This window comes from Notechis scutatus, chromosome 1, assembly GCF_049901735.1.
Source record: "Notechis scutatus isolate UNSWTSFEM ecotype Mainland chromosome 1, rNotScu1.2, whole genome shotgun sequence".
NCBI classification, from domain to species: domain Eukaryota; kingdom Metazoa; phylum Chordata; class Lepidosauria; order Squamata; family Elapidae; genus Notechis; species Notechis scutatus.
This window is the reverse complement of record NC_142009.1, coordinates 243,182,589-243,205,737: the sequence shown is the minus strand read 5'-3', so window position 1 is coordinate 243,205,737 and position 23,149 is coordinate 243,182,589. Positions and strand designations below refer to the sequence as shown.

General features: G+C 41.0%; 1 protein-coding gene across 1 annotated transcript in view; it reads right to left on the bottom strand.

Annotated features, from left to right (window-relative positions):
- The window catches only part of PLEKHA7 (pleckstrin homology domain containing A7), a 133,790-nt gene that overhangs the window by 110,357 nt on the left and 284 nt on the right, over positions 1-23,149 (bottom strand). Inside the window, 2 exon segments of the mRNA XM_026668327.2 lie at positions 22,659-22,716; positions 23,041-23,117. Coding sequence (XP_026524112.2) covers positions 22,659-22,716; positions 23,041-23,117 — 135 coding nt within the window.

Genomic DNA, 23,149 nt, shown 5'->3' with positions numbered 1-23,149 from the left:
ATCAGTACTTGGCATTTTGAGATGATATAGAAAGCTGGCAGATTTAACTCTGATGTGAGCTTTGGGTCTCATGCAGTTTGCAGCAGTCACTATTTTAGAAATCTACATTTCTACAGTGCAAAGCTATTGTAAGTTAATTTGGAACTTATGGCATAGAAGAAGCACCATCAACTTTTTTATTTTTATTTTAGCGTATGACATGTGTTAGCCAGGGATCACTGAGGTGGGTGGGTGGCTGTCTCTGTGAAAGAATTTATTTTGAGTGGTTTATGTAATCTTTACCCACGGGACTCCTGAATGTGGGTAGGCAATCGGGGGAGGCTCCTTTCTTGTCCCTACACAGTTTATTCGCTCACGGGAATCGAGACGCCAACCTCAGCGGTGCACAGGCCCAGTGTCTTACCATGTGAGCTACCGCGACCCCCATTGCAACTAATTATTGTTGTTACAAACATCAAACTTTCGCCAATGTTTCAGCATTTCCATGGAGTGGGACAGGGCAGCTGTTCTTCTCAATGCCTTTCTAATCTCTGCCCTTTCTGTAAAATCAGGGAAAGTGATAAACACATTTGCATTGTAAGAACAGTTTGTTCCTCCTTTCCAGTGTATTCAAAGATTCAACCATGAATGCAGCAGAATTCTGCACCTTATAAACCTAGTGACCTTTTTGGGCAGTAGATGAAATAATAGGTAGCAGGAGAAGTTGACATGTTACCTCCTATCCTTGCAAAAAAATTCTTTTCTTGTCTCCATTTAGTATGTCCCTTATTGGTCAGACTGACATTCTCAAGGCTGCCATCACTTCCCTCTCTCTTCAACATTCTCTGCTCCCTTTCCTTCCATTAATGTAGAAACATCACACTTATACTAAGATACTGATAGACCAAACAATTTGAACTCTCTATCATAATGCCACTTCCTATGCAAAGGTTATCTTGCTACTATTTTCTTTCATTCAAGCACTGAGTCTGCAGGATTCCTTCTACAAACATATTTTTTTTCTAATGTTATCTTTTCTCTGTAAGGACACTCCATCACTGTTGAAAGCTACCTGCCAACAGAAGAATGTTGCTGGAAAGTGATGTAGTTTTTAAAAATGCTGCTAGGAAATACGTTACATGAAAAACAATATTCAGAAATTCAGGATTATCATGGGGAAAAGATACTCTCTAGTCCCCAAATTTATGTAAACCAGGGATCTAGAATACCATTTTTTTGTAACTTGAGATTACTTATTTTAGTAGACCTGCTGCTCAGAATACTCAGTGATCAAAACTACCCAAAACTATATATCTATTATCTCAGTATTTTTCTTTAAAAAATGAGCAGGGATGACTGGTTGTTAACATTCTAAGCAGTTCAGAGAACCAGTTGTTAGAAGAAATTACTGGCCTAATCCTGTAAGGAAGGCAGGAAGGAAACATTCTGGTGTTGCTTCCAGAAACTGCCTCTCCATTAACCCTTATTACATTCTTGGCAGGACTAGACTTCCTGTCTCAGGAACATCTCTGGAGTTTTTTCCCCCTCCTTTGCTGGTACTTTGCTTGTGTGGAGTGACCATTCAAAGTTACAATGGCACTGAGAAAAGTGACTTATGACCATTTTTCACACTTACGACTGGTGCAGCATCCCCACAGTCATGAGAGGCCAGGCGAGGTGATGCATGCCTCAATGTGAGTGATATTGAGTTGGCCACGCCCAGCCAATAACATGACCACCAAGCCACGTCCACCCAGTCACATGACCACCAAGCCATGCCCACCAACTAAGCCACTCCCACAGAACCAGTTGTTAAAAAATTTGAATCCACCCCTGCAAATGAGCAATTGTGCATAAAAGTGACAAATGTAAAAGTGTACAGTATAAAACTGTAATGACAAAATTGAAGAAAAGTGCTGACCAACATTGTGAAAATATGATAGCCCTGGCCTAGGATATCTATTTCTCCCTACCTTTATTGAAAAAAAGAGGTTCTGAAGATTATACGCTTCCTGTCTATGGAATGCTTCCTAATGTTCTCCAGATGAAGAGAAATGCTGGAGCTAAAGTGTAGAGCTTCTGCTTTGCAAATGTAAGACCTGAGTCTAATCTCTGTCATTCCGGATACAGATTAACAAGACAGCACAGAGTTAGTGCAGCTTCTTTGTGCCACATCAAACAGTAATCAAAACATTATGATCCAGGATTGAGGTGTAATGTATTTGTTTGTTGCATTTATATTCAGGGGTGGGATTCAAATTTCTTAACAACCAGTTCTGTGGGCATGGCCTAATTTGTGGGTGTGGCTCGGTGGTCATGTGACTGTGTGGGTGTGGCTTGCTGAGTGGCCATAGCTTGGTGGTCATGTGAATGGGTGGGCATGGCCTGGTGGCCATGTGATTGGGTGGGTGTGGCCAACTCAATGTCAGTCACGTCAAGGGGTGCCTCGCCTGGCCCTTCCCCTCGCAGCCATTCCTTGTTACATCCTAGCCTCAACACATCTATAGTTCTGTAAAAATGTTGTTCACCTTTTTTTGACTTTATTATCTACGTACTATAGATGTACTTTCATGGACCACTGAAAGGAGGAAATGGCTCACATGCTTTGCTCAAGAGTGTGATAGGCAACAGGTTTTTAAGGGGCTGCCAGAAAGGTGGGGTGCAATATATTTTCAAAAGCACCAGAAGGCAAACAAGGAGCAATGGATGGAAACTGAACAAAGAGAGAAGCAAACTAAGACTAAGGAGAAACTTCCTGACAGTGAGAACAATTAACCAGTGGAACTGCTTGCCACCAGAAGTCCTGGGTGCTCCAACACTGGAGGTTTTTAAGAAAAGACTGGACAGCCATTTTTCTGAAATGGTATAGGATTCACCCCAAGGTCCCTTCTGGTCCCCCCCCCTCCCAAGTGTTATTCTGTTGTGCTGACACCTTTCCCAGGACCTCTACTCAGAGTTTGGCATCTTCCATTTTCCTGCCTGAGCAGGGGGTTGGATTAGAAGACCTCCATGGTCCCTTTCAACTCTGTTAAACACACATGTATTTATGCTCTGGACTAGACATGTAAACTGTGAAAAATACCTGGGCAAAAGAAAGGCAGTAAAATCATTCTAGGTGTAGGGACAGTGAAAAATATTAATATATGATAAATAATGGAACAATTTAAAATAATAGCACAGAGTTTTCTCTCTCTCTCTCCCCCTTCCTACCTATTTCTTTTTTTCTTTTTCTTTCTCACTTTCCCTTCCTTCCTTTCTTTCTTTCTTCCTATTTTTTTTTTTTTTTTTTTCTCTTTCTCTTTATTTCTTTCTTTCCCTTCCTCTTTCTTTCTTGCTCTTTCTTTCTTTCATGCTTTTTTTCTTGCCCTTCCTTCCTTCCTTCCTTCCTTCCTTCCTTCCTTCCTTCCTTCCTTCCTTCCTTCCTTCCTTCCTTTTCCTTCCTTCTCTCTCTCTCTCTCTCACACACACACATATACACACATACACAAACACACACACCAAACTCTTTCTCATGGCACACACACACCTAGTCTGGGACGAACTGATTCGGCAAGCTCTAGAGCAGTGGGCGGCAGGAGAATGAAGAAAAGCAACAGCCCCAGAACATCCATCTGCCCTCCCTTTCGGAGCACCACGGTGGGGGCAGGGCGGGGGGTGACGGCAGAGCAGCAGTGGAAAACAGCCCCAGGAGTTCCCACCCTCCTTTTCAGGGCACCTCCGCTGCCCCTCTCAGTCTCAGCCCCAGCGCAGCAGAGAAGCAAACAGCCATGGCATGCTCCGGCCGCCACCATCGCGACTCGCCCGGAAACAGTGCCCCACCTTGGCCTCTCCCTGCCTGGCTTCTGGATGCGAGCAGAGGCTACTGCGTCCAGGGGAACAAGTGAGGGGAACCACAGTGCTGGGCTCCAGCAGCGGCGAGTGCCAAGGGCATAGCTTGGAATTGGAATAAAAGGCTGTGCAGCTGTGGCGGAAAGATGAACAGCTTGGATGAACAGGCGCAAGCGAGGCGGTGGCTGCTCTCACGTCAAGAAGCTCTGCTAGAGACACGCAGCCTCTTCCAATTCTAGCTATGCCCTTGGCACTTGCCGCTGCGGGAGACCAGCACTGCTGTTCCCCTCACTCCAACCAGCAACCTCTACTCATGTCAAGAAGCAGGCGGCCAGGCGAGAGGAGACCCAGGATGGGCGTAAAGTGGGGGATACCCAACAAGGCCCAGGGATGACTGGGCAAGGCCTGGGGAGGCCCGGAGATGGCTGGGTGAGGCCCGGGGAGGGCTGGGCAAGGCCCAGGGAAGGCTGGGCAAGGCCCAGGGAGGGTTGGAGACAGTGGGGGAGGGACTAGGATGACATGCAGGCTTACTTGTGAGCAGGAAGATCAGGGATGCTCAGTTGGGAGGCAGGCAGCAATTGCTGGCCTGGCAGGCAAAAGCAGGCTGCAGGCATGTCTCGCATGCGCACAATGTTGTGCATGTGCGATAGGGACTGACTAGGCAGGGAGCAGACGAGCAGGCGGAGAGGGGCAGGGCCAGCGAGAGGCCCGATTAACTGGTTCTCCAAACTACGGAGAATCATAACAACCAGTTCTACTGAACTGGTCCGAACTGGTAGAATCCCTCCCCTGTTTATATTCCAAATTTTATCTCAGAGCTTAATGTGATGTACAAGGAGATTGCCCTTCACTTTATCCCCCAAAAACTTTTTTGGATAGGTTAAGCTGAGAGACAGTGACTGGTACGAAGTCACACAGTGATCTCCTTCATTATCATTCAGTGAAGATCTGAATTTAGATATTCTTAGCTCTGATTCAATATAATTCCAATAGTGGTTACAGATACCGATCATATTACACCTGCTACTATCCAAATCAATCTGAGCAGATAACAGGAGTCCTAATGTAGAAAGCAGCTTATCAAAAGAGAGTATGCCAACAAGACCCCCAAACCTGCATCTAGTCCATGCTAGCAGAGGTTAAAGGTGATATGCCTTGATCTACGCTGAACAAACCCAGCTGGATTAGAACCATAGCTATATTACTGAGAATCCTTAGTATTCAAGATGCCATTGATGAGGTGCAGGCTCAAAACAAGCTATAGCTAAATGTATTATCTTATTAAAGCAAGGGTCTTCAAATTTGGCAAGTATAAGACTTGTTGTGGTTCGCCGGCAGCAGGTGTGGATGGCAGAGATCTCTGATAGCAAGGACTCAGACGAGGGGCCTGTGTATGATGCAGGGATGGGGCCAGGACTATCGGAGAGTAGGGTGCTGCCTTCGGAGCTTGTGGAATCTGGCAGCAGTGATGCAGAGGACCCCAGGGAGCCTGTACCCAGTGTGCGTGCACGCAGGGCTGCTTGAAGGAAAGAGCAGCTGAAGCAGCAAGGGCGACTTGGGAGTAAGGCTGGAAGGTGATGGCCCCTCCCATAAGAGATAAAAACCAGCCCTCAGTGATGTGTTCTTTGCAGGAAGCAAAGAAGTTCTTTAGAGTCCTCTTGAAACCCTGCTTATCCAGTTTGTTTCTGAAACTTCTGTCGGTGGGTATTTAATCAGTAATTAGTCTTCTGTTCTTGGCAGCCTTTTGCAACCTTGAAAGGGCTTGCTTTTGATATCGGACAATTAGGTTTAAATGTCTCTTGGCTGGGAATGCACTGAATTCCCAGAGCCGCATTAAAAAGGTTTGCTTTTATACACAGTTTGTATTTGTTTAATTTGAACAAGGCTTGGGTCAGACCACTTGTGGATTTCAATACCTAACATGACTGGAGGAGGAATTCTGGGAGTTGAAGTCCACAAGTCTTAAAGCTGTGAAGTTTGAAGATCCTTGTATTAAAGCCTCTTTATTGTATTAAATTGTTAAAACACAAATACTCAATTTAGTAACAAAGCAACAGATAATGCTTCTCTGCAGAATGGGATGGGGATTCATTTTATTGTTTTGTGCCAAAATGTTTTGTGTTCTTCAAGAGATTCATGGTGGAAAACCTGAGTTCTAGACCAGCCTTAGGCATGGAAGCCAACTGGCTGACTTGGGCTAGTCACTCACCCATAGTCCCAGGAAGGAAGAAATGGCAAACTGCCCACAGGAACCTGTTCATGTACATTCCAGGAATCAAATCTGACTCAAAGGCAAAAAATAAAGAAAATTGTGTATACATAAGTTAATTTTAAGGAACCCTATGTGATTTTTGGTATCTATGCCTGGATCTACAGATGTGATTCAGAAGATTTCCAATTAAACTCCTACCAGATCCTACTGAATAAATGAATGGTTTGTCTTAAAAGTGTTTCATTTCTTTTTCAGTCTTTCAGAAATAGATCTTTCTATCCCTTCTAACTTCAGTTTGCATGTTTTATAAATTCACTACTGGGATTTTTCTTATTAGATAGTTCTTATCTGGCCCACATACAGTGTTTAGTTTCTACATAAATTCATATCTGGGGAAATATTCTCTCTACAGTGTCTTTCCTGCCCCCCTTTTTATTATAATGTGGCTGCATGAATAGAGTTTGTGAAGCACACAGAATGATCTTAATTTGCCTCATACAAGATCTGTTCTTCAATTTATGCACAAACTATGTTAACTACAATAGGTTCAGAATTTACAGCATCCATGAGGTGTAAAGCAGTAATTCAATACACTGAGGTCAAGCAAGGTAAAACAGAGAGCTAACTAAAAACAACAGTCTGCATTCAAGCTTTTAGTGCTCAACACCCACAGCAGTCTATTCCAACCCACATCTTGCTCCATAAAGACAACACTGTTAAATCCTGAGAATCAATTATTACATGCTCCAAATGAAAGATGTAAATATTTTTTTCTGTCCAAAGAAATGTAATTTTTCACCATCTCTTTTTAATATACTTGGCAATAAAATCTTTATTAGCTATACACTTTTTCTTTATCACCTTATTTTATTGTACAGTAATATAACCATAACTTTAAAAACTATGGTAGCCTCTGAATTAACAAAAAAGTTATTGTTTTAAAAACTAAGAAGCACCTAAGATTTAAAGAAAACTTACTCGCTTATTGGCAGACAATTACTATATTGTCAAAGCAAGTGCTTTGGATAAATCAGAATACTGCAGGCCTGGCATGCCTCACTTTTACAAAAAAAATCTTAACTCTAGGAACATTGTTTTTCTTACACGAAGGCCATATAGTGTATTTTGGTATGTTATAATGTTCTAAAAACCAACTTTTGTATGGCCTCTTAAGTACAGGTAGACCTCAATTTACAACTAGTTACATATAGCACCTATTCAAACTTACCACAGACCATCGGCCAAGGAAGAACTGCTCTAGCTGCCTGTCTCTTGCGAGGCTGAGCTAAAACTGGGGAACGCTACGGAGGAGTCACGTGGAGGAGGAGGAGCGTTCCTCAATTATAGCTCAGCCTGTAAGAGTGAAGACTAGAGCACCTCCCACTCTCTGGATGCTCGCAGCAGTTCTACGGAGAATTATGGTTTATTAATGAATAAATAACTGAGCTGTTTTTATCTTCAGGATAAGATGAAATTTGCATGCAAAAACAGTTTCAGTGAGTTTAGCACAAAAAAACATTTAAAAGTTGTTTTTTAAAAATAGTATATGCCTTTTTTTAAAAAAATAATTTAGACAGAATCATGACATTTAAAGGCTCCGTAATTGGGAGTGGAACAGTCTAGCTTTTCTAAACCTTTCTCAACCTATTGGTTAATGGAAAATGTCCATGAAAACTACAGATTATGTAGAGATATATTGTTAGCAAAGAAATCTGGCAAATTACAAAAGGTTCCGGAGTTTGGGAAATAAATAACTTTACATTGTGATGTTTTAAAAACAACAGAGATACCCATAACCTTTCTTTTTGAACACAGCATGCAGCATTTGCAAGCCAAACTCTCAACAATCAAAGCAAAGTCTAATCAAAATAATTAAACAGCTTCTGATGAACAGTTCTCTTGATTTAGAAGGTAGACCTATTTCTCATCTCTTTTCTTTCCAACTTCTTTCTAACTTTTCCCCAAGCTGCATAGTTAAAAACTGATAGTTGTTATTACAGACAGAGCTTTTGATTTTCTACTGCAGTTTAAAGCATTTAATAGCTCACAAATGCCACCGAAATGGCACCATAGGGATCCTTGCTACACTAGGTGAAAAATATAATGGAAGCTACGTACAGTAATACAGTTTGGGATTCAGCTGTATTTTGTGCCTATCCCAAGAGATATTTTTCACAAAAGTTAAATACAAGTTAATACATTATTAATACAATGCAGTGGTTATTTCTTTTCTTATAAAATTCACTTGTATAACTTCACAATGTAACACTTACCTTAAAGTTTTACAGTTAGAATTTCTCCACTACTTTTAGAAGTGTCTTAATTAAAAAAACTAAAAACATAGTTTATATCCCACTTTTAAGTGCTACCTGTCTATAATGTTTATAATATATAAAGCAGATGGCAGAACTTTTAACTACCACTACCATGATCTTGGGGTGGGGGTGGGGGGTGTTGAAAAAGCACAATCAAACCTCTTTAGTACTGGATAGGAGTCACAAGGAAATCCAAGGGTTGTGGCTGGACTGGAAAGTTAGGGAAATGTCCCAGAAAGAGGAGATGACGAGCTATTTCCCTATTGTTGGGCTTCAGGGTTTGGTGACCAGGACCTAAACCAGTGGTGGTATTCAGCCAGTTCGCACCGGATCAGGCGAACCAGTAGCAAGAATTTGGCATGGGTCGCCGAACCAGTAGTAAGTTCTGGCTGGCCACCCCCCCCCCCACCCAGTCAACCTCCCGCCCTATGCTTGCTCACCCCGCCCGCCTGCCTAACATTTGCCTAAGGTATTTCTTTCTTTTTTTCCCTCCCGATAATCAGCTGTAGATAAGGTCAGCTGTGCCGGGATTCCCTTGCTGAGGCCCAGGAAGGCAAAAATGGAGGAGAAGCTCAGCCTCCCTCCATTTTTGCTTCAGCTCAGGGACAAAATGTCCCCAGAGGCTCTTCTGAGGCTCCAAACGGAGCTTGGGGGTGCTGTGCCCTCCCATGCTCTGTTCCTTTCTTCCTGAGCCCCAGAGGAGCCTTAGGGAGCAAAAACCCGCCAGAGGCTTCTCTGAGGCTAGGAAGCTCCCAAAAATGCTCTGTTCCTTTCTTCTGAGCCCCAGAGGAGCCTTAGGGAGCAAAACATCCCCCAGAGGCTTCTCTGAGGCTAGGAAGCTCCCAAAATGGAGCTTGGGGGGTGCTGTGCGCCCCTCCCATGCTCTGTTCCTTTTCTTCCTGAGCCCCAGAGGAGCCTTAGGGGAGCAAAAACATCCCGCCAGAGGCTTCTCTGAGGCTAGGAAGCTCCCAAAAATGGGTGGGGGCTGCAAAAAAAGCCACACCCACCCAGTCACATGACCACGCCCACCAAGCCACGCCCACAGAACTGGTAGTAAAAGTTTTTGAATCCCACCACTGGTCTAAACAGCAGATTTTCTGTCTTGCCAACCACTATGGCTGGTATCTTCAGAGGCATGGTGGGCTGCTACACAGACCAAGGCTACTGAGCAGGGACTGGTTGGGCTCCGCTCTTTATAGCTGAATGGTCTGACTGCTGATTTGGTCTGCTCAAAAGATACCATGATTGTATGAGCATAAACTTGACTTCCATATGAAGAAATCCTCATTTTTATCTGGATGTAATTTTAAATGAATTACTCTGAACTGTATATTCTTCATGTTTCATCTAAGGCAGGGATGTCAAACTTGAGGCCCGGGGGCCGGATCCGGCCTGTGGGGTACTTAGATTTGGCCCACAGGGCCACCCTGAAAACAGCAAAGGACCTGCCTGCAGTGCTTCTGCCAGTAAAAATGGAGCTCGGGAGGGCCGCATGCAGAGGATTGCAGGAGGCCGTGGCAGCTGAAAATGGGGCTCGGGAGCCTGTTTTTGCTGGCAAAGCGCTCAGGCCTCCACAGGCGCCCCCAACATGAATGATGCTGAGCCGGCCACACATACCCTGGCCACACACACCCTGCCTCCCCCGAGATCAAACACAACCTTGATGGTGCCCTCAATGAAATCGAGTTTCACACCCCTGATCTAAGGCATGTTCATTGAGTGAGACAAAAGTTTATTTGTAAATTTTAATAACATAGGTCTGTATGATTTCTGTTGGGCTTGTTTTAGTTGGTTATTTAGTTGACAAGGATTATATACAGTCTTCACTTACTGACCATTTAATTGTTCAGCAACCATTCGAAGTTATAGAGGTCCTGAAAAAATTACTTTACTGCCCATTTATGACCTTTCTAACATCCCTCAGACACAGGATTGACGTTACAATCAGTACACATTGTCCTATGCCTGCCCTTCGTAAATTTTTACTTCCTGCCCCCCTTGCTGAGCAGATTAATTGGAGAAAAAGGGATTGTCTGCTGAAAAATCCTCTGCATGTGGCCCTCCCGATTTCCATTGTTCTCACTGTCAGAAAGTTTCTCCTTATTTCCAGGTTAAATCTCTAGGTTGTGGTCTACTTTGTCGAATGACTTTCAAGAAGAGATTGGACTGCCATTTGTCAGAAATGGTGTGGGGTCTCCCGCTTGGGCGGGGGGGGTGTGGACTAGATGACCTACAAGGTCCCTTCCAACTCTTTCTACTGCCGGGGTGACTGCAGTGCTCACAATGTGTAGAAGAGCTCTCTTGAAATCTCTCTCCAATCCCTCTCTGCTATGCAGGGAGATGGAGGAAAGTCAGGCAAAAGAGAGACTACCCACAGAAATTGCACTGTGGATTTACTCTTTATTGAATGTAATACTAAAACATCAGGTATTTCAGTCATTTTTCCTGTGAGAAATAAAAGCCTTTTTTTATTGTTATTTTATTTAGTAATAATGAATTATAATGCCATTGTAGGCAAATTCATTAAGTTTCCAAATTTTTTGCACATTCAAAATATTCATTTAAACATACACACACACACACACACACACACACACACACACACAAAGTTAATTTCATTGTAACAGTTTCTTTATTTTATCTTAATTCTTCTTTAAATTTCATTATATTTATTTGCATATTTAAAAACTTAATTAGATGTTTAGAAGAATAATATAACAATAGGTTACCTGGATATAATCTGAAAATCAGGAAAATTCATTGGTTGTGGGACAAAAATGTGTCAGTTCATATAACGCAACAAAGCAAAAAGCATGCGTCTTCAGCAGAGAAAAATGTATTTTCACACTGAGTCATGCCGAAACTGACAAGAATGTTGTTAAAAGTAGGCATCCAAATTATTCAGCTGACGTAGCCAAACCTGTTCGGATCACTTAATTTGAGGAATCTGGATTCTTTACTTCAGTTGAGGCACAAAACATTTGGGGAACACTTCAGATTATAAAACAAAATAAGGACCTTAATATATTTTGAGTTTTTCTTCTATTACTTTAGCCATATCCAAAGCCACAACAATATGGGTCAAAATATTGTTTACATCTCAGCTGATCGACATAACTAAGACAAGTAATTGATACTGTAAATCTGTTACAGTAAAAGTTTCTTTGATTAATATGAATCCAGCAGATACAGAAAACGTACACTGCTATATTTAGTTTTTATGTAATTTAAAACTACATAGCAGGGAATTTGGAATAGGCTGTTGGAATAGGCAGCTTAGTACATGAACTGTATTTATTGCTCTGCCCATAAAAATAACTCTTTTCTATTCTTCATCAATAAAGACAATATAAGATCCTGAAACTAGAAAAACTCTTCTGGGTTTGGAACAATGGCTCTGAAAAGACACTCAGCTAAGAATTTTAGCGAAGTTTTATATGAATCAACACACACACACACACACACACACACACACACACACACACAAAAGGAATCAATAGAACCAGGGGTGGGATTTGCCAGTTCGCCCACCCCTGGCTGACCTCGCCTACCCCTCCCCTCCCAGGAATCCCCACGCAGCCCGTTTGAATCCAGATAAGTGCAGGGCCTGCACGGAGGCTCAGGGAGGGTGAAAAACGGGCCTCCCGGAGGCTCCAGAAGGCTGGAAATGGGCCCATTTTTAGCCTCCAGGGAGGCTGTTTTCGCCCTCCTGGAAGCTCGAGGAAAGCCTCTGGAGCCTGAGGAGGGTAAAAAACAGGCCTCCTGGAAATTCCAGAATGCCGGAAACAGGCCTGTTTCCAACCTCCAGAGCCTGGGGGAGGCCGTTTTTGCCCTCCCGGAGGCTCAAGAAAAGCCTCTGGAACCCAGGGAGGGCAAAACTACCCCCCCCCGCCATGTTGCAGAAGGCTGGCTAGGCCACACCCACCATGGCCATGCCCACCCAGCAACCAGGAAGAGTACCAGTTGCTGATATTTTTGAAGGCTACCCCTGAATAGAATAAATACCTTATCCATAAATAAAATCATTTAAGGAATAATGCCTTGCTCTCTTATGTTTTGATGACAAACGTACTTGCTTATATGGCCATATGCTGTCATATTGTCTGATCAAACCATCACAGAAAAAATCATCAACGCTATTAAAAGACAGATGAAAAGTGAACTATAATTTCTGAAGCTGTAGGCTGTCGTATTAGTTTGACACAATAACCTTTGCTGCACATCAAGGCTTAAAACTTCAATGTTGGGTTTTCCGTCAAATCTGGAGATACACGAAATTCATAAAACAGGTGACCAAGGAAAACACAACAATGCTATTTTTAAAGAATATCGTTTTAAGATTCTGTGCAGCTGATGGCCAATTTGGGGAATGGAGACGATGCTATCTCACAAACTACAAGAAGCATAAATATAACAGTTCTCAATGGATGGCCTTGTTATAATGATGTGCAACACAGAAGTTTTTGTAATATTAAAACTATTCAAATAATAATAGCATTTGACAGATGCATTATGAACAAAATTTGTAAACATAATTAGGAATATCCAATATAATTAATGCTAAAAAAATAAAAAATAGAGAAAGAGAAAGGAATTATGAACTGGAACATAAACAGTCCTTTCGGTCATTCACTTCTTAATAAGTCAGTTGTTACATTACTGAAAATATTTATGGTTTCCATAGAGCTCTAAAAAAAAAAAACAAGTACAGAAGGATAAATATAATGATAACATCAATGGACTGAAAGTTCTTAGTAGAGGCTGATTGTTTTTGTTTCGGTTGCTCAAGCAGCTTATCACACTCCTTTAGGAATCCTTAAGGAAGCCAGGAATTTTAAATATTTTTGCTAAATCCAGGTTTATAATTCCTGAGTAGAAAGCACACTAATCTATTTATTTTCTATTTAGCAAACAAAGTAACATCTAAGAAATATAAACGTGAAATATCCTCTTAAAATAATGCATCACTCAGTGATAAAACATGGTCTTGCATTTCTACTGATACCAAAATCTCTTTAAATCTACCTGCCAACCTATCTATTTAAAAAAAGACACACTAGCTAGGCTAGTAAAAATAGAAAATTTATAAAAATAGGAAACAATATGGAAAACAATTTGGTATTTATAAATGCAAAAACCATGATATTTGCCAATATTATGGTAATGTATCAATATTTGGTAACTCAGTAATATATAGCAGAATCTGTATAGCAGATTTGGAATATCTGAGCAATTAAGAAAAATTCCTCATAAATTAAAACTGTATATATTTTTATTTTTCATCATATCAATCTTTATCTATCCCAAATCTTTATAGTATAACATTAGTTAATTAATGGATATGGAACAAATCATACTGACCCTTTTTTGTTGATTAACCATGTCCACTGGAAATTACTTTGCCAAATTAGTACTTATATCAAAAATACCCTACAACTTTATAACAGTCTAAAGTAATCCTTAGTAAACAACCATTTGATTCTATGGAGTATTACCAATTCTATAATACACCTACAGTAATTAAATTACAATTTATAATGCAATATTTTGAATAGTTTTAAGATTTAAAATTTACTGAGGGGAAAAAAACCAACGTGTTTGCAGACTAATAAGAATTGCATTATAAGCAAAAACTCAAATATGAATATATTATAACGTTTAGATAAATGAGCAAATATAAAATCAAAGTTCCAAAAATGCAAAACATAAATATATAAAATAAAGAGCAGAAGTGAGAGTGGCTCACTGCATAAAATTAAACTTATTCGCCATCTTTAGTATTTCCTACTCTACAAATCCAACTGAAAGGGGAAATACCTTTCCTAAACAAAAAGTCAATTGTCAGGATTATGAGCATCCTGATTTTTCATATAACCCCTACTTCAACAATAAGACCCATTTAATATAATCAGCCCTCAAGGGGGCAGTGGGGCATGGCCAGCATAGGAGGCAGTGAGCGTGTGAGAGCTGACAGTGAAGAGGCTGGCGGGCTGTGGCTGCAAGTGAGTTAAAGCGCTGCAACTACTGGGCCAGCTGTCCAAGGAGTAAGAGGGAGGGGCACACAATCTGGCCCACCAGATCCACTCCACGGCTGATGCCCCAGTGCGGCCACAGGCAAGCAAAGACAGATAGTGAGATGGAGAAGATGGGTGACCGCACAGCCGGTACAATCTGGGGCTGCACAGCCCAACGCAGTGCAGGTGAGTCTGAGCACTACGACCACCAGGCCAGCCCTCCAAGCAGCAGGCAGAGGCAGAGGCACAGGGAGGAAGCACGTGATCCAGCCCGCCAGATGCACAGCACAGCTACCCACCCATTCCATTCTACCATCTGTCTTTGCTTATCCGCAGCCATAATGGGGCACATGGCCAAGCAGGGTGTCCAGCGGACGTGGCATGGCTTGGTCAGTGTGGCTTGATGGGCATGGCAGGGGAAGGATACTGTAAAATCTCCATTCCCACCCCACTCCAGTGGAAGGATACTGCAAAATCTCCATTTTCCTCCCCATTCCTGGGGGAAAGTTACCGCAAAATCTCATTCCCTCCCCACCCCACTAACCTGTTTTCCAGCTCCATTCTCCTGTGCAGGACAACAAAAGAAGACCCAGCCGATCAGCTGGGACTCAGGAGGCAGAGAATAGATGGGGGTGGGGCCCACCAGAGGTGTTATTTGCCAGTTCTCCGAACTACTCAAAATTTCCGCTACCAATCCTCCAGAACTGGTCAGAACCTGCTGAATACCACCTCTGCCATATAGTACTATCCCCTCCCTCAATTTTGAAGTCATTCATAAAGGTTTTGAATTTGAGTGATATGCATATAGTTGTTTAAACATATAAATAACTAGATTCCAATAGATTCCTGTATGAAGGAAAGGATGATACCATTGTGCCATTTTTTTTACTGATGACTACTTTTCAGTTTATGCAGCCTGGGGACATAAACAGAGTTACTGGAGGAGAAAAGTCCAATGTGTGTGTGTTAATCTCTTGTTCTTTCTAACTGGTGAAAGCAGATGAAGGTGGTTTAGAGATATTCATTAACCAAAACCATTAATGACTCAGCATACAAAATTGCATCAGAGTAGCAAAGTTGTGGCTTCTGTTGAAACATCTCTACTGTACTATGGAGATTTGACTGGCTGTCCCTTGATCTCTGGCTAGCATGCTGAATCTTAGGAAGTGTTTGCAAGTCTGGTTTTGATTATCCTGGAAGATTGTCTATGGTGTAAACTAAATATGAAAAGCCATTTCCCTTTGAGATCTTTCTTAGCATGAAGAGAATCAAGTTCTATTGTTTGGTTTCCTGGCTTTCATTACTATTAACCACAGCATCCTTTCTTATCTTCTTGAATAGAGAAAAATGATATATAATAATTCTTATTTTTAAAAAGACTTTTAAAAACACTTTGAAAACACTGGTGATAATGCCTTCAGAGAAGAAATCAGACCTATTTATTTTTATCATGTGGAAACAGTTGAATTTTTGTTTGTTTGTTTTGTATTATAGCAGCACATACTCAAGCCTTTATACAGTATATATCCCCAATGCCTGGATATTTTAATTAATTTGCAGCTAGTTTCCAAAACATTTGAAAAGCTATAAATAGATGGTAAACAATCAAAATGGGACACAGTGGCCTAGTGGTTAAGATGCTGGGCTTGTTGAACAAAAGGTTGGCAGTTCGAGACCCAATTACTGCATGACAGAGTGAAGCCCTGTTCCTGCCCCAGCTCCTGCCAACTTAGCAAATGCAGGTAGATAAATAGGTACAATTTTGATGGGAAGATAACAATGTTCCATGCACCTCAACATATAGTGATGCCAGCCATGTGATCACAGAGACATCTTCAGACAATGCTGGCCCCCTTGGCTAGGAATTGGAGATAAGCAAACCCCTCACCCCTGAGTCAGATATCACTGGACAGGGGAAGTCTTTATCTTTTATCTTTTTTAAAACAATCAAAATATGTTTTATCAATATTTAATGTGCTTGGAAAGATGCAGAAAGCTCTTAAAGCATTATGTTATATTTTGCCCTAGCAAACCCCGAAGAGTTTGTCCTTATTAAGACTTTGGGAGTGGCTGTAATGTAAATCTTTCGCAGTCAGAAGATTTCCTCTTGGGCATGGAGAGGTTTCTGATATAGAAAGAAAATCCTGCAGGCACTCCTTCTTCACGTTCCCATGTTTCACTGTGAAGGACTGATTTGTTTTTATTTAAAGCTATGTATGATGCAATAGCTAAGAATAATTATAAATGTTTTCATCACCTAGACAAAAAAAATCTCAATATACACAGTACAGTATATTGCGATCTATACATGCAGAGAGCAATATAAGTCTAGATGTACAAAAGTTAGGATTCACTGGCCTCGGGGGAGAGTGTGTAGGATTTTTAATTTATATTGACAGAGAAACAGGTGAATGTATACTCTGCAGTGGAAATACCTGTATAGTATCATAACCTACCCAGTCTGAGTGTCAATCAAATGACGACTTCTTCCTTGTTAACTTTCAGGAGAGAACCGAATGCAATCCCCTTGGATCATAAGTTTGGAGCTGGTGGGTCAGAGTGGAACCCTGCTGCTATGTTTAATCAATTCTGTTCACTTTTCTGCAACAGATCTTGTAGTAATGGACATCCTCATGACACCCATGTAACACTTCCAATTCAAGAACTGTACTGGCTACCAGACAGTTTCCAAGTTCAGTTCAAAATGTTTTGAAAGTGCATTGAAGCCTGATGTGGTTCAGGATCTGTGGGATAGCCATCTCTGAGTCCCTTTTGTCTGTCCACTAAAATTGAATGTGCATATTCATCTCATTTCTTTTAGAGATTGCCATCTACACAGGGATTGTGGAAAAACAGCTTCTTCAGAACCAAGACATCTGAATGGCCTCTTTTCTCCTGGTTTTTAGAAAATCCAGATTTTTTTTTCCAGGACTTGGCAGAATTTTATAACTATTTCCCCTGGTGTTTTTCACATTAGCTCTGTTGTATATATCTAGTTTTTACATCTTATTTCTTCTATGGATTTGTTGGATGATTATTTTATTATTTATTTAGGTACCTTAGGCCATGATGACTCCTGGTGATTAGCTGAACAAATCCCTGCAGTTTTCTTGGCCTGCTTTCAGAAGTGGCTTGCCATTGCCTCCTTTCTAGGGCTGAGAGGAAGTGACTAGTCCAGGGGTGGGCAAACTACGGCCCGCGGGCCACATCCGGCCCGTTGGTCTTTTTAATCCGGCCCGCCGAAGATTGGTACAGAATTAAGGTTTGATGTGAATGATTGAATGATAGCATTCATTTGATTTTGACTTGTAATGATAGGCATTTCGACACCAGGTGGCGGCCCGTCTGTCAAATTTTAAAAGTCAATGAGGCCCCCGAGCCAAAAAGTTTGCCCACCCCTGGACTAGTCCATAATCTGTTGACTTTGTGCCTCAGTCTGGACTACAACTCCCAGACTCCCAGTTGTTAGCCTGATGCTTTAACCACTTTAACAGTTCTTTGGAATCTACTTTAACAGTTCTGTTATTATCTACTAATAATAATTTGAATTATGAAGATGGGAATTATATATCATTTAGCACCATTTTGACTGGAATTACTTACGTCTTCAAAAATAAACATAAAATTTAGTGTTATTCTTTTATCTTGTAAAACAAAGAAAAGAAACAAAACAAAACAGCCATACATCATAGCAATATTGGCAATACCTGGGTTGCGTCAACAGCCAAGTGATTATTTTAATAAAATATAAAACTAAAGTAGTCCCAACTTCCAGAAATTCAGCTTGCATGTCTAAATATTTAGACAAAGACATAAACATAGTGTAACTGTATGACTGTAAATTACTGTTACTTACTGTGAATGTTTTTGGAAATGTAAAAGATAATTAAGCTGAATTCTAACACTATGTTAAGTCATTATTAAAATATAATTTGTCCAGATGACTAATTTAACAATTCACCATTTCCAATAAATCATAAACTAGAATCAGAATTTATGGTGTAAAAAAAGTATATACTATGACTCAGTATGACATTACAATGAAAATTAATTTTTGGTGTGTTTCACAATTTTTCATGTCACTAAGCTTACAATTCTGGGTATGCTATAGCAAAATGAGAAAAATATATTTTAAAAATCCAATAAAACACATAACAAATCATTAAATGATTAATAATTAATAAATGGTGACTAATAAATAATAAGCCCTCATAGCCTCATTATGGGCCAAAATCAGCTGAAATTAAACAATCTTCAGGGCATTTCTAAATGTTGAAAAGGGTTAGGGTTAGGCCCGAGCAACCTTATTATACGTCCAGGGGCAGTGCAAGTAGTCCTCAACTTATGATGACTGCTTAGTGACCATGCAAACCCCATCCAAAGATACTTATTACCCAGTTCCAAAGTTCTGACTGCTCCACCCCCTGCAGTCACATGACTGCATTTTGAGCACTCATTTACAGCCATTTGCAGCATTCCACAGTCATGTGACCACAATTTATGATTTTTTGCTAAAAACTGATATTTATTTGGTTTTTTTTAGCAAAAATTCCCCGTAGGGGACATTTCATTGTACCTCCTGCAGAGGAGAGGTCTTCTTTTAATTACCATTTTAAGTAGATGGAGCAAAACCATGTTTAGGAAATTGTTTCTTCATAGATCCTTGTCATATACATTTTACAGGGCCTCATAATAAGAAGCACTTTCCACTGAGCCTTGAAACTTATCAGCAGCTAGTACAATGGCTTTATAATGCATGCACTTCTGCTGTCATGGGTTTCTCCAGTAAAGAGGCTAACCATTTCATTTTACACCAAGTGTAGCTCCAAAGTTGTCTTCAAAGGCAGTCCCATGAAGAATGCATTACAGTAGTCCAGTCACATGGTGATCAGTGCAAGAGTCATTGTTTCGAAGCTTCCTAGTCCAGGTAGAGCTGTAACTGGTACATTAGATGCAGCTAGGCAAAAGCCCACCTGGCTGTGACTAACATTCTTGGGTGCTTATTAATGTACAATCTTAGCAAGATTAACCTGATCTTACTTCTCCTCATCTAACGTCTTTCAGACTCCAGACACCAATTCTAGTTTTCCACAGCATCTCCAGCTTAGGCCAAGGTATCGATGTAAAGTTGAGTGTCATCACTCAACATACTGATGAGACATATTCCAAATAGATACATGATGTTTCACAGTAGTTTCACAGAGTTGACGAATGGCATGGGAGGAAAGACCAAGCTCTGCCACATCCCACTTTGTGGCAACCAAGTGTTTGAGTACTCATCACCCAAAACTACAGATGTACTTCCTCTCCTATCTGAAACTACTCACTCAGGCAGGAGAGGAACCACCATAAAACTGCCTCCCTTCCAATTCTTGAAGGCAGTTGATAGTAACAATGGCACTAACAGTCTAATAGGACCAGGAGAGTCACATTCATTCATTCCAGGTCCCAATGACAGTTATCAGGATGCCTAAACCCTGCCTGAAAGAATCAAGACAATCTATTTCTTCTGGGATTCTCTGTAGCTGATTTCCCATCACCTTCTCAACAATCTTCCTCAAAACAAAAGGTTGGATAAATACAGTTGGATTGAGTGATGGCTTCTTCAAGAGAGTATTAAGCACTACTTCTTGCAGAGCATATCACATCCATCAGTAAAGTACACCAAAGTACAATTAGGTTTGCCTAATTACCAACTGCAGCCAAAGACCACAGATGGCTGACAATTCAGCCATCAAGATTAAGGGTAGAGGCAACTGGTTTAGAGCAAGAAATATGCTCTATCATCCCCATTCTGTTTAACAGCCTATTCAGTAACTTTCACCATATTTTTTCTCTCCCAACAGAATCCCAATATGAGATCCCACTGTAACAATCTTAGCATCCGACATTGACTTTTCATCCCCCGTTCCCTTTATGGCTCTGACATGGTTCACATGGTTGCTCTGCATCAGGGACTTCTGCAGGTCAAGCCTAGTTCTCATACCCAGCTCACTGCAATCCAAAAAAAGTCAGAAACACAATCTTCCAATCAAATAAAGCTTTTCGTATTACAAATCCCTCCCTTGAAATGTGTAAATACTCATTAACTTTTCAACCCCACCACAATCTTACGATTCTGAAGGTACTGTGTATTTTACCAGTCAAGACTGAGTACAAATCTTACTTGCTGCCTCTTCTCTCATTTATAATTCTTTCGATATACTTTGTCCATCCTAAAGACCCCTTCAGTTCCTCCAATCTCTCCACATCCAATACACTTTCTACAATTTTATCTAAATCTGTCTCCACTTTCCTTCTCTTACATCCCTGTAGCTTCTCACTATTGTTTCAGGCAAATCTTGGCTAAACTTCGCTTAAAACAAATCATACTGGCTAAAATCTCTAACCTATAGCTTATAAAAGGGCAAGAAAAAAAAACTATTGTTTAAACTCTATACACAATGTGAAAGAAAAGTAAACATGAAAAAGGATGACATTTATATAAAATTTGACAAATTTATGTATATATCCTTGTATACATTTAAATATAGAGATGTATACCTCAGACTGGTCTTCCTCAATTAATAAAAGTTTGCAACTTTAATACATGTCTAAACAGATTCTTCAACTCATAACATTTTCTAAACCAGTTAAATGTTATAGAATTTTACTGTATTATCTCCTTAAGTATGAAATATAACATTCTAATTTGAGACAAAGGGACAATGAAGGCCCAGAATCAATACTCAAAATAACTATACATGTAACCTTAATACAAAAACAGCTGCAAAAGGTGAACCTACAAAACTTGCTAAATGGAAAGACCTGCCAAATTATGAATAGCAGCAAGACAAAGCAACAAATACAGCTTCTGAAGTCAAGTATGCCAATCATTTTCAACTCCCAAGTTTCCAATTATGCTGTATTCTGAACCAGCAAGCTAATTTATGAATAGCAGCAAGCCATCATGACAAATACATTTCAAATCCTCTGTTTTAGACCCACATAATACAATTTCTAAAATCAATGCCAATCACCTCCAACCCCTATTGTTTTTCAATTGAAACAGCCTTCATAGGCATCAGTTTATTCATAAAGTAGCCCAGTGTAGCTCATGGGAATTCAATAATTTTAAAACAGTATCATGTACTGAATAGATGCAAAAATAATCCTGCATATATATCAGTCAAGATGAATGCAAGCTTTTCAAAAATGACCTTCCATCTAAAAAAAAATCATGTGAAGAATACTTCTTTTATGATAGAGAGAATGACATGACAGAGACAAGGTGTTACTCACTCAACCTTTTTAGACTAGTACCATATAGAAACCAAGCCTTGTCTCCATCACTAGGAAAAACAAAGTTTTATTGCCACAAAGAAGCTGGTTGGAGTGCCACAAGGAAATCACAAAGCAAAACAGTTTCAGAGATTCAACTCTATGTATCAGCAGAATAGGTAAAGGAAGCAGCAATATTTCTGCTTTATTCAGAACAGTGAAATGACTGAACAGATATAAATATCAAGACAACATGCCTTGCAAATTGTTATTCTCCAAGAAAACAACTGCTTCCCTTTCTGCAATAGAGAAGCTACAAAATTGTTAGATCTCTTTGTTTTTTTCCTAAACAAGCCACTGCTTGAATTTCATTATGTTTTCCCTCAATGTTATTGTTCTGCTGTCACTGAGTTTTGTAATCCCCTTTCTTATCTTCAGCAAGCATCTTGCAGTATATCAGAATGGCTTTTTATTATTTAATAGCTTCTACCTTTAATTGCTCTAAACCTCTTAAAAAGGGACAATCCACATGTTGGAAGACCCTGCCTTCTGCCAAGGTCCCTGTAACACTTCATTCAACTCAAACACAGGCAACAGGTTCTATTACTAAATTATTTGGCCAAGCATAGCTGACATTTAGTCCACAAGTCACTTCAACAGCCGGAAACCTCCAAGCAATATAAACAATCACAAAGGTGAAACCTGTTGCGTGTATCGGGAGAACACAAAAGAAGTTTCAAATGAAAGAACAGGCACACCTGAGGTGCTAAGATGAAAAAAACAGAACAAAAGGTATCTCAAAACAGCGCCAGAATCCACGCTCTCTTACACATTAACAAAAGCAGTATTTCTTTCACTTCGGTCACACAGGGCCCTTCCCCGCCTCCTCCCCACCCGTGACGTGGAGACAATTGAACGAAAGTCAGATGTCTGGAAACCGAACAAACGGTGGCAACAAATCGTCCTTAAAAAAAAAAAAAAAAAAATCCTACGACTTTCGGCTTTAGTCGCGGGTGAAAACGAAATGCCTCGAAAGTGAGAAATACTCACTCAATGAAATAGCTGGCTCCCTCTTCCGAGAATCCCTCCTCCCAGCCACGGGGCAGATCTAGAAGAAAAAGAAAGGAGAAATGGGGAGGGGGGGGCGAAGAAAGCCGGGAAAGAAAGTGGCCAAGAGGAGGGAAGTGAGATGTTTGTGCCCTGGAGACAAGCGAGCATAATTCCCAGCCACACAAAGGTCGTTATCCTCCCCCTCACGCCTTCCCCGGAGAGAGGGAGAGAGAAAGGCAAACACACAAACACCCAGCGTGGGGCGGGCCAGGGTGGGAAAACGCGCGTGGGGGGGTCCCCCACCCTTCCAACCCTCCCCCTCCCCCGAAGCGTCTCCCCGCCGGCTCTTTCTCCGCGAGGAGCCCCGGCTTAGGGCACCCACCTGAGCGGATCATGTGGCCTGAGTTGACGGGCTCCCCAGTGCGAGGATGCAGCCAAGTAGTTGCGCGGGTCAGGTCGCTAAAGAGGGAGAAGCGGCAAACATGCACCTG